The sequence below is a fragment of the Haematobia irritans genome, chromosome 4, assembly GCF_050003625.1.
Source record: "Haematobia irritans isolate KBUSLIRL chromosome 4, ASM5000362v1, whole genome shotgun sequence".
Classification (NCBI taxonomy): Eukaryota; Metazoa; Arthropoda; class Insecta; order Diptera; family Muscidae; genus Haematobia; species Haematobia irritans.
This window is the reverse complement of record NC_134400.1, coordinates 179,125,687-179,138,039: the sequence shown is the minus strand read 5'-3', so window position 1 is coordinate 179,138,039 and position 12,353 is coordinate 179,125,687. Positions and strand designations below refer to the sequence as shown.

At 37.4% G+C, this 12,353-nt stretch overlaps 1 protein-coding gene across 1 annotated transcript; it reads left to right on the top strand.

The window, feature by feature from the left end:
* The first annotated feature begins 7,091 nt into the window (after positions 1 to 7,091).
* Positions 7,092 to 12,353, top strand: LOC142235873 (uncharacterized). The gene is made up of 2 exons (XM_075307126.1): positions 7,092 to 9,948; positions 10,132 to 12,353. The coding sequence occupies exons 1-2, from the start codon at positions 7,092 to 7,094 to the stop codon at positions 12,351 to 12,353; spliced, it is 5,079 nt and encodes a 1,692-aa protein (XP_075163241.1).

Sequence of the window (12,353 nt, the reverse complement as noted above, 5' to 3'; positions counted from 1 at the left end):
ATTTATATTACAATAAAGACCGGAATGCACCGCTTGCGAAAATGTTCGTTGCCATAAGAAATATATTGCACACAAAAAAGATTTTCTGACTCAATCACGAAATTAATTGATCCAATTAATTTTTTAATTAAAATGTCTTTAATCACGAAAATGATAGTATCAATCGCAGTTTCAATTGCACATTAAAAAATAATTGATTAACCAATTAATTGATTTTAATAGCAAATTCCAAAAATTTGTTAAGTGATTCAATTAAAAATTTAATTGATGTTGATTGCAAAACTCAATTAAATTTTTTTATTAAAAACGTAACTATTTTCAATTACTTTCTTAACGGACTTAAGGCCATTTTCATGTAGCTATGTTAGGCTTTAACTACCAGTTAACAGAAAGTAAATTGCAAATATCTTCTCTCCAGTTAACTTTAACTGAAAAATTGTCAGCAGTTAAGCTCCTAACATACATATGGAATATATATACAAGATGACAGATGTGCCAATAGTTCAGTTTAAAAATTCGTTAGATAACGTAGCACTAACGGAGCTTCATGCAAATGGGGGTGAGTTTAGGTTTTAGTTTAATTAAAAAATTGATTGTTTGAAATAAATTTTTAGTTAAAAATTAAAACAAAATCCTTTACTTTTTTTATACCCAGCAGCATAAAATGGTGAGGGGGGTATAATAAGTTTGTCATTCCGTTTGTAACACATCGAAATATCGATTTCCGACTATATAAAGTATATATATTCTTGATCAGGGAGAAATTCTAAGACGATATAACGATGTCCGTCTGTCTGTCTGGCTGTCTGTCTGTTGTAATCACGCTACAGTCTTCAATAATGAAGCAATCGTGCTGAAATTTTTCACAAACTCGTCTTTTGTCTGCAGGCAGGTCAAGTTCGAAGATGGGCTATATCGGTCCAGGTTTTGATATAGTCCCCATCTAAACCGACCTCCCGATTTTGGGTCTTGGGCTTATAGAAATCGTATTTTTTATACCCTCCATCATAGGATGGGGGTATATTAACTTTGTCATTCCGTTTGTAACACATCGAAATATTGCTCTAAGACCCCATAAAGTATATATATTCTGGGTCGTGGTGAAATTCTGAGTCGATCTAAGCATGTCCGTCCGTCCGTCTGTTGAAATCACGCTAACTTCCGAACGAAACAAGCTATCGACTTGAAACTTGGCACAAGTAGTTGTTATCGATGTAGGTCGGATGGTATTGAAAATGGGCCATATCGGTCCACTTTTACGTATAGCCCCCATATAAAGGGACCCTCAGATTTGGCTTGTGGAGCCTCTAACAGAACCATATTTCATCCGATCCGGCTGAAATTTGGTACATGATGTTGGTATATGGTCTCTAACAACCATGCAAAAATTGGTCCATATCGGTCCTTAATTATATATAGCCCTCATATACACCGATCCCCAGATTTGGCTTGTGGAGCCTCTAAGAGAAGAATATTTCATCCGATCCGGCTGAAATTTGGTACATGGTGTTGGTGTATGGTCTCTAACAATCATGCAAAAATTGGTCCACATCGGTCCATAATGATATATAGCCCTTATATAAACCGATCCCCAGATTTGGCTTGCGGAGCCTCAAAGAGAAGCAAATTTCATCCGATCCGGCTGAAATTTGGTACATGATGTTGGTATATGGTCTCTAACAACCATGCAAAAATTGGTCCACATCGGTTCAAAATTATATATAGCCCCCATATAAGCCGATCCCCAGATTTGGCTTGCGAAGTCTCCAAGAGAAGCAAATTTCATCCAATCCGGTTGTAATTTTGAACATGGTGTTAGTATATGATCTTTAACAACCGTGCCAGAATTGGTCCATATCGGTCCATAATTATATATAGACCCCATATAAAACGTTCTCCAGATTTGACCTCCGGAGCCTCTTGGAGGAGCAAAATTCATCCGATCCGGTTCAAATTAGGAACGTGGTGTTAGTATATGGTCGCTAACAACCATACCAAAATTGGTCCAATCACACAAAAATTGGTCCATATCGGTTCATAAACATGGTTGCCACTAGAGCCAAAAATAATCTACCAAAATTTTATTTCTATAGAAAATTTTGTCAAAATTTTATTTCTAGAGAAAATTTTGTTAAAATTTTATTCGGTTCATAATAAAATTTTCATAATTGTCAAATCTTTATTTCTATAGAAAATTTTGTCAAAATTTTATTTCTATAGAAAATTTTGTTCAAATTTTATTCGGTTCATAATCATGGTTGCCACTCGAGCCAAAAATAATCTACCAAGATTTTATTTCTGTAGAAGTTTTTGTCAAAATTTTCTTTCTATAGAAAATTTTGTCAAAATTTTTATTTCTATAGAAAATTTTATTTCTATAGAAAATTTTGTTAAAATTTTATTTCTGTAGAAAATTTTGTCAAAATTTTATGTCTACTTTGTCAAACTGAATTATATACGTATTGGATCGATCTTTTTTGATTTAATATATACCACGTATGGACTTAAATACAATTTAGAAGATGGTGTTAGGAGGTTTTAAGATACCTTGCCATCGGCAAGCGTTACCGCAACTTAAGTAATTCGATTGTGGATGGCAGTGTTTAGAAGAAGTTTCTACGCAATCCATGATGGAGGGTACATAAGCTTCGGCCTGGCCGAACTTACGGCCGTATATACTTGTTATCCAATTTGCCTGAAATCTGAAATCTAGAGGTATTTTATGACTATAAAGAGGTGTGCCAAAAATGGTGAGTATCGGTCCATGTTTTGGTATAGCCCCCATATACCCTCCATCATAGGATGGGGGTATATTAACTTTGTCATTCCGTTTGTAACACATCGAAATATTGCTCTAATTCTGAAGTCTAAATTCTGAGTCGATCTGAGCATGTCCGTCCGTCCGTCTGTTGAAATCACGCTAACTTGCGAACGAAACAAGCTATCGACTTGAAACTTGGCACAAGTAGTTGTTATTGATGTAGGTCAGATGGTATTGCAAATGGGCCATATCGGTCCACTTTTACGTATAGCCCCCATATAAACGGACCCCCAAATTTGGCTTGCGATTGCTCTAAGAGAAGCAAATTTCATCCGATCCGGCTGAAATTTGGTACATGGTGTTAGTATATGGTCTCTAACAACCATGCAAAAATTGGTCCATATCGGTCCATAATTACATATAGCCCCCATATAAACCGATCCCCCGATTTGGCTTGCGGAGCCTCTAAGAGAAGAAAATTTCATCCGATCCGGCTGAAATTTGGCACATTGTATTAGTATATGGTCTCTAACAACCATGCACAAATTGGTCCACATCGGTTCATAATTATATATAGCCTCCATATAAACCGATCCCCCGATTTGGCTTGCGGAGCCTCTAAGAGAAGCAAATTTCATCCGATCCGGCTGAAATTTGGTACATGGTATTGGTATATGTTCTCTAACAACCATGCAAAAATTGGTCCATCTCGGTCCATAATTATATATAGCCCCCATATAAACCGGTCCCCCGATTTGGCTTGCGGATCCTATAAGAAACGAAAATTTCATCCGATCCGGCTGAAATTTGGTACATGGTGTTAGTATATGGTTTCTAACCACCATGCAAAAATTGGTACATATCGGTCCATAATTATATATAGCTCCCATATAAACCGATCCCCAGATTTGACCTCCGGTACCTTTTGGAGAAGAAAAATTCATCCGATCTGGTTGAAATTTGGTACGTGTTGGTAGTATATGATATTTAGCAACCATGTGAGTTGAAATTTGTGGATGACAGTCTTTCGTAGAAGTTTCTACGCAATCCATGATGGAGGGTACATAAGATTCGGCCTGGCCGAACTTACGGCCGTATATACTTGTTAACTTTAACTTCCATTTCTGGAATAGTCTATAAATATCCCAGACTCAGTTTTAATCGATTTTACGCAATTTTGTTCTCGTTATCCAATGTGAGCATTTGATTTATGTGAAATTTCTTGCGATTCATATTAGATGGTATTTAAAATTCTGTACAGCATATATGTTCTACTTTACCTGATTTCCATTCTCGAAATAGTAATTCGATATTCTTTGCAGCACATGTCCCAGCTTTGGGGTCACTTAGTTTACAAGGAATGACAAAATTGGCTGTTTGAAGAAATTAGTTAGTTTTTCTATGAAAATTGATTTAAAATTTATCTCACGTTTCTCTGTCAAAAATTTGCCACATGCCACAAGAGAAAACAAACTAGACAAAATCACAAAAACTATTGTCTGTATTGGGAGTTTCATGTTTCAGGCTTCTAGTAAAAAATTATTCCCAGTTAAAACACTCCTTACGAATGCTATTTTACAAATGATCTAAATTCTGATATTGTAAGAATTTTATATAAATACTCTTGGAATTTTAATATTAATAAAAATGTACAATTATAACAAGTAGAATTATTAGGGGCCTTGTACTCATTAATTTGCGTTCCTAGACTTGCAAGCAAGTTATTTAGAACTCGAATATAAAATCAATTTTTAAAATCACCAATTAATTAAAAATAGAAGAAAAATTAAAACAAGATTCATAAATCAGACGTGACATGAAGCAAAAAAAAAACAACGTTTACAGTAATCTCGTCTCTCATCAAGAATATGGAGTTCATTGACTCTACGACTTAGCACAATTAAATAGAAAAAATATTTCGTGTAAAATTCGTTCGGCCAGAATCGTTTGTATACTCGGCCATAATTATTATTGAGAACTTTTAGAAATAAAAAAATAGATAATAAGAATAAAAATTACAATTTATACCAATTGCAAACAAACAAATGAAAATAAAATTAAAAATTTCGTCCCCGCAGGTATTTGTACACACAACATTTTTTTCTGATTCAATCACGAAATTAATTGATCCAATTTATTTTTTAATTGAAATGTCTTCAATAGCAGAAATGATAGTATCAATTAAAAATTAATTGATCCAATTAAAACATTATTTTTGTGATTGAAAAATTAACTTTGTGATTGATTTTTGTTGAATATTTTTTTAAGACTCAACAGTCTTAAAAAAACAGTTAAATCTACTTAAGTTAAATCTACTTAAGTCTTTTCGGGAGCCACCGTGGTGCAATGGTTAGCATGCCCGCCTTGCATACACAAGGTCGTGGGTTCGATTCCTGCTTCGACCGAGCACCAAAACGTTTTTCAGCCGTGGATTATCCCACCTCAGTAATGCTGGTGACATTTCTGAGGGTTTCAAAGATTCTCTAAGTGGTTTCATTGCAATGTGGAACGCCGTTCGGTCTAGGCTATAAAAAGGGGGTCCCTTGTCATTGAGCTTAACACGGAATCGGGCAGCACTCAGTGATAAGAGAGAAGTTCACCAATGTGGTATCACAATGGACTGAATAGTCTAAGTGAGCCTGATACATCGGGCTGCCACCTAACCTAACCTAACCTAAGTCTTTTCACTTATTTATACCTAATATGAATTTGTTTATGTATAAAACTAATAATATCACTTTATCTATTTATGAATTCAAATATGAGTATGAGTATGGGAGCCACCGTGGTGCAATGGTTAGCATGCCCGCCTTGCATACACAAGGTCGTGGGTTCGATTCCTGCTACGACCGAACACCAAATAGTTTTTCAGCGGTGGACTATCCCACCTCAGTAATGCTGGTGACATTTCTGAGGGTTTCAAAGCTTCTCTAAGTGGTTTCACTGGAATGTGGAACGCCGTTCGGACTCGGCTATAAAAAGAAGGTCCCTTGTCATTGAGCTTAACATGGAATCGGGCAGCACTCAGTGATAAGAGAGAAGTTCACCACTGTGGTATCACAATGGACTGAATAGTCTAAGTGAGCTTGATACATCGGGCTGCCACATAACCTAACCTAACCTAAATATGAGTATACATTTTAAATTATAAGGTTTCTTGAACTGCTTAAAAATAATCCCTTACGACTTTATGAATTCTTTAAACGCAACTTGAAAAAAAAAAACATTATTTTTATTAATCAAGAGTGGCAACTCGATCAGGCGTTTTTCCACCCCTGTCATTTTAGCAAAGGAAATATACTCCTTCTTTTTCTTACTATCCATCACGCGGCACGCATCGAACAGCCACTCTTGGACTCCCGTACTCTCGTCTCTCACATCTACTGTAAATAAATGTAAGTGAAAGAGAATAGTATTGGTGTTCTTACTTTGGGTTGGTGGCCCTTCAGTTCTTGGGACTGGTCCCAAACCGCTCGTTTCACCTTTCCTTTATAGCCGGTACAGGTCCGTTAACTGGTTAAGTGACCGGTGAAATTAATATGGGGTTGTCATAGGAAGAGTCAATTGACCCCCTGTTTGGGATTTTTTCCTCCCAAACTGAATATATTATTAATCTATAAACGCAATCCCTACATTAAAAATGATGTCTCCACTTGAGTTGCAAAAATCATTCTTCTACTCCCTTTTTCAACTATTATTTGTTTACCCAAAATGCATAACTAACTGTTCTAGCCATACATACTAACATGCATATGAGTATTTACATACACACTCGTCAGTACATATTTATGTAGGTACAGACAAGAAAACATTTTTGGGTGATCTGCTGCTATGACTGCTTGGGGCAGTAACAAAGTCACTTGCGTTTGGTCATCTACAAGAAGCAGAACATTTGAATTATTTTAAATCAAAGCTATGCATTGGGACATAGCTAGTAAATAGTTTTTGTATAAAATTGAGTTTCAACCACTTACATGAAATTATAAAATAATTTATAAGTGAATATGGATTAATAAAACTTTTGAATTGTGAAATAATTATGAACTAAAAAAAAAAACAAACAAAAAAAGTGTTTCTTCATTTGACTATTCTGATCATGGGGATCAGAAATTAAACAAATTCTCCTACATATAAATGGTGCCGAAACCCGGGAGCTGTCCGCGTGGAGACAAGGCCTCCCTTTACCTATAAAATTACTGCCGTCAAGCCTACGGTATTTTTAACGTGCTGTCTGCACTCTGGTTTACTGCCGTCAAGTCTACGGTATTTTTCATACGTACTGCCTGTACATTTGTTTCTTTCCTGAATTTCGAGCCAAATTCAAAGAAACATGTCATCGTCTGAAGTAGCTATCGAAGACCAGAAGAGGATCTTCAACCATATTAAGCGCGTGGCTGCGGCCTTCAACGCTAAGCCCAAAGAAGCCATATCTAAAGGTTATGTGCAAACAATTCTGGAAGACTTGGAAAACAACTTTAAATTCATCAAGGATGGACACGATCAAATCATGGAGATTCTACGAGAAAACTCTATTAATGAAAAGGACGTGCCTTATATCAGTGGTGATACCTATTACATGTGTTATGACACATATATTACTTTGAAAAGTAAATTACTTGATAACCTTTTCGATTTTGATTCCCCACAGACTCCAACCGTTCACGCAAGTACTTTCTCAGCCACCAGCCGCAATGAATCGTTCTGTGCTGCAGCCCGGTTACCAAAAATTGATTTGCCAACATTTTCAGGGGATTATCTTGAATGGATTGCATATCGTGATATGTTCAATACCCTTGTGCATCAAAATAGTTCCCTTACTAAGGTACAAAAATATTTTTACTTGAAAAGTTCATGCACCGGTACGCCACTTAGCATGGTAAGTGAATACCCAGCAGCAGAATCAAGTTATGATATGGCATGGGATGCTCTCGAGAAGAGATTTCATAATGAACGTAAACTTATAGAACAAATTTTAAAGCGCCTGTTTTCCATTCCACCATCTAACGGTACATTTAAGAATATAAAATTTCTACTGGACACCACCAGAACTTGTCTGTCTCAACTGAAGTCGTTGAACATTGATATCTCAACATGGGACTCAATTCTAATTTATTTGCTTACGCAAAAACTAGATGCTCAGACCCGCAAGGAGTGGGAACAGTCACTCAAAGCCAGTACTTCCATCCCTCCTATGTCTGAAATGTTAATTTTTTTGGAAACTACCTTTCGAACTTTGGAATCTCTAGAAGAAGATTCTAGTTGTACACCAAAAACCTTTGGTATTGAATCTCGTAAAAAGCCAACAAAAACGGTACGAGCTCACACAGCTTCAACTGTCAACGATGACAACTGCCCTTGCTGCCACAAACGTCATCCACTTTATAAATGCTTCCGATTTACTACCCTTTCGTCCGCGGAGAAAAGGAATCTCGTAAATCGGCATCGTCTTTGCCGTAACTGTTTAAATTCTGGACACCTGCATTCGTCTTGTAGACTAAACACTAGATGCCATATTTGTCGTGAGCCGCATCATACTATTATACACAACGAATTCGTGAAAAATACATCACCTATTACTCAACCGAATAATTCCACCATGGATCAAACATTCCAGCCGCCTGCTACGACATCTACTCCTGACGCTGCTACTGTAAGTACAAACCTTTCTAATTTTGGCACATCGAACTTGAATCCAGCAATGCTGCCAACTGTGAAAGTTTTAATCAAAACTAATGACCAACATTTTTGTGCTAGAGCTCTTGTGGATCAAGGGTCACAAATTTCATTTATATCTGAAGAACTTTCACAGCTACTACCTATTACTATTTCCAAAACCAACGTTGATGTTTCTGGTATAGGTGGAGGACGAGCCATCACTGTGCATAAAGTTGCCAATTTTACCATATACTCTAAATACAAAAAGGAATTTGAATTACCTATTACGGCTTTTATTGTTTCCAGTGTAACTTCATACATTCCGCCGAAAATATCAGTAAAAAGTATTCCCGATGTCTCTAAGTTCTTTCTTGCAGATCCTGAATTTTTATCCCCAGATAAAATTGATATTCTTCTTGGAAATGATGTCTACTCTGATCTAAAATTAAAAAAATTACAAAATGGGCTTTTGTTGCAAGAAACGTATCTAGGTTGGATGATATCTGGTTCCACTAAATCATATTTTAATTCTCCAAGAATTTCCGCTAATTTATGCTCTCTTGATGAGCAGCTGCGACTGTTTTGGGAACAGGAGGAAATTATGGACGCCAAGCCGCTGTCTACGGAAGAAGATCTTTGCGAAAAATTATTCATGGAAACTCATACACGCGATGATACTGGACGCTACACTGTACATTTACCGTTTAAGAAATTATTACAAGGTCATGAGCTACCTTCTTTTTCCCACACGGACTACAATGCTTTAAAACGACTGAAACAATTGGAATCAACATTTGAACACAAACAACAATTTGCCGCAGAATACAAAAAGTTTATGTTGGAATACGAAAATCTACAACATATGGTAAAACTCGGTGAGTACCCACACTCAATACCTCCAACTGCATATTTCTTTCCCCACCATGGTGTGCTTAGAGAGAGCAGCACAACAACAAAACTTCGTGTTGTTTTTGATGGTGGTAACTGCAAACCTCCACAAACTTCTATTAATGAGGAACTCTCAGCTGGCCCTGCGTTACAAAATGATCTCCCAACAATTCTCACTCGTTGGCGAAGACATCACATTGCCTTTACAGCTGATTTGGAGAAAATGTTTAGGCAAATACTTGTTTGTCCTGAACACCAAAACTACCAATGTATATTATGGAGAGATGCCTCTCGCAAAATTTGTGTATATGCTTTACGAACTGTAACATACGGTACTACGTCTGCTCCCTACTTAGCAATTAGAGTATTGCAACAACTAGCCACTGACGAGGAGAAACGTTTCCCACAAGCTAGCAAAATACTGCTTACTGACACGTATGTTGATGACGTCATATCTGGAGCAGACACTCTACAAGAGGCCTTTTATTTGCAAAAACAACTTACTTATCTTTTGAAATCAGGAGGATTTCATTTAAGAAAGTGGAATTCCAATTCAGTGGAGCTCATGGAGAGCATTTCAGAAGAAGACCGTGAAGTTAAAAATTTATTTGCTATCCAAGAACCAAAAATGGCTAAAGCACTTGGTATACACTGGGATACCAAGAACGATAACTTCTGTTTTTCAATAAATTTTCAATTTTCTGAAAACATTACTAAAAGCAGTTTACTTTCAGATGCATCCAAATTATTTGATCCGTTAGGCTGGATCAGCGCAACGACCATTTTAGCAAAAATTATATTTCAGCAGTTGTGGAAATTAAAATTAGACTGGAATGATACTTTACCCAAAAATATTCAACAGGAATGGCTCCGATTTCGATCAAAATTAAAATCTCTTGAAGAGATAAGAATACCAAGATGGATTGGCTACAGCTCAACCGGCTGTGAAATACAATTACACGCATTCAGCGATACCTCAAAACTGGCTTACGCAGCTGTAGTTTATACCCGAATAAAAACACAATCTGGTGAGATAATAATAAATTTATTACAGGCGAAAACAAAAGTCGTACCCCTAAAAAGTCAAACAATTCCCAGGCTGGAATTAACAGCGGCTGCCCTCTCGGCAAAGTTAGTTGCCAAGATAAAAGCCAGCGTAGATTTCAACGTTAGCAGCACTGTGTACTGGACGGATAGTACCATCGTTCTTGCGTGGCTGAAAAATACTTCAAAACGGTTGGAAGTCTACGTGGCAAATAGAGTCGCACAAATTCAACGTTTAACTGATGTAAATGACTGGCGATATGTCCCAACTAACGACAACCCGGCTGACTGCGCGTCCCGTGGATTATTTCCTGAACAACTGATACATCATACATTGTGGTGGAAAGGTCCAAGTTGGCTCCAATTAGAACAAGAGCAATGGCCTCTTTCCCCTACCGAATCTCATGTGGAAGATTTCAACGAAAACATTGTCACACATCATGTAACAAAAACAACTACCACATCGTCATATCCCGAAATAACTCATCGTTATTCAAAGCTGTCTACTTTAGTACGTGTGACGTCATACATTCTTCGTTTTTACAACAACATTAAATCACAAGCAAAACAAAACAGCAAAGAAACCGGTTTTCTTAAATCGTACGAGCTAAAGAGAACACTGCATTTGCTTGTCAAAATTACACAGGCCATTTCATTTCGAGAAGAAATTAGCTGCCTTCAATTGGGACACAGAGTTCCAACTCGAAGTAATATTTCAAATCTATCACCATTTCTGGATGAAATGGACATTTTAAGAGTTGGTGGACGTATATCAAATGCACAAATTCCGTACAATACTAAACACCCGATTTTGTTGTCCAAACAAAATCCGCTATCTTTTCTTATATTTTCAGATGCACATATAAAAACCTTTCATGATAGCCTCACGCTCATGCAGTCTTACGTTTCTCGTACTTATTGGATCATATCAGCTCGAAATTTAGCAAAACGGGTCCAACGTGCATGTGTTGTCTGCTTTAAATACAATGCACAAAGCTGCCAACAACTTATGGGGAACTTGCCTTCGGTCCGTCTTCAACCAACCCGAGCCTTCAAACATAGTGGGTTAGACTATGCCGGTCCCATAAATATAAAAGCTTCGTCACTGAGGACAGCTGCAACAACAAAAGGCTACATTTGTCTATTCATCTGTATGTGCACAAAAGCAATACATCTTGAAGGTGTAACAAGTCTTAATGTGGATTCTTTCATCGCCGCCTTCCGCCGCTTTACTTCACGAAGAGGTCAATGTACTGACCTTTACTCAGACTGCGGCACAAATTTTGTAGGCGCTAACAAAGAACTCCAAGTTCTTTACCAACGGAACAAATCATCACTCCCAGAGTATCTTGTGGAAACTTTGGCGAATCAAGGCACAACGTGGCATTTCATACCCCCTGCTTCACCCCACTTTGGCGGCTTATGGGAAGCCGGTGTGAAGTCAACAAAACACCACTTGCGTCGAATCATGAAAGACCGTTTACTCACTTACGAGGAACTGTCCACCCTATTGGCACAAATTGAAAGTTGCCTGAATTCAAGGCCCTTATGCCCCCTATCATCTGATCCTGCAGATTCAAACGCGCTTACACCAGCGCATTTTCTAATTGGTGAGGCCACCAATTGCATCCCCGACGATGACTTACTTGAAATCAACATTGATCGTTTGAGCCGTTGGAAAATGGTCGAACGTCTCAAACAAAATTTTTGGCATAGATGGAACAAGGAATATCTATGCAGATTACAATCTCGCCCAAAATGGAACAAAATAGAACGCAATATCCGAGTCGGAGACTTAGTCCTACTTTTACATGAAAGAAGTGTTCCAGGTCAATGGCCACTTGCCAGAGTTGAACAATTACATCCAGGTCCTGATGGCTTGGTACGTGTTGTAACCCTATACTGTAATGGCAAGTACATCAAACGACCTATTACAAAAATATGCTTCCTGCCGTCTAACGATAACTATGTCAACAGAGAAGAAACTACAACTATAAAATCGTAG

What these genes read in the sequence shown, in the direction of transcription:
- LOC142235873 (XM_075307126.1), top strand. Translation starts at nt 7,092, where the DNA reads ATGTCATCGTCTGAAGTAGCTATCGAAGACCAGAAGAGGATCTTCAAC. An exon ending in AAAAATGGCTAAAGCACTTG is followed by an intron (nt 9,949 to 10,131) that starts GTATACACTGGG and finishes AATTAAAATTAG; the next exon opens with ACTGGAATGATACTTTACCC.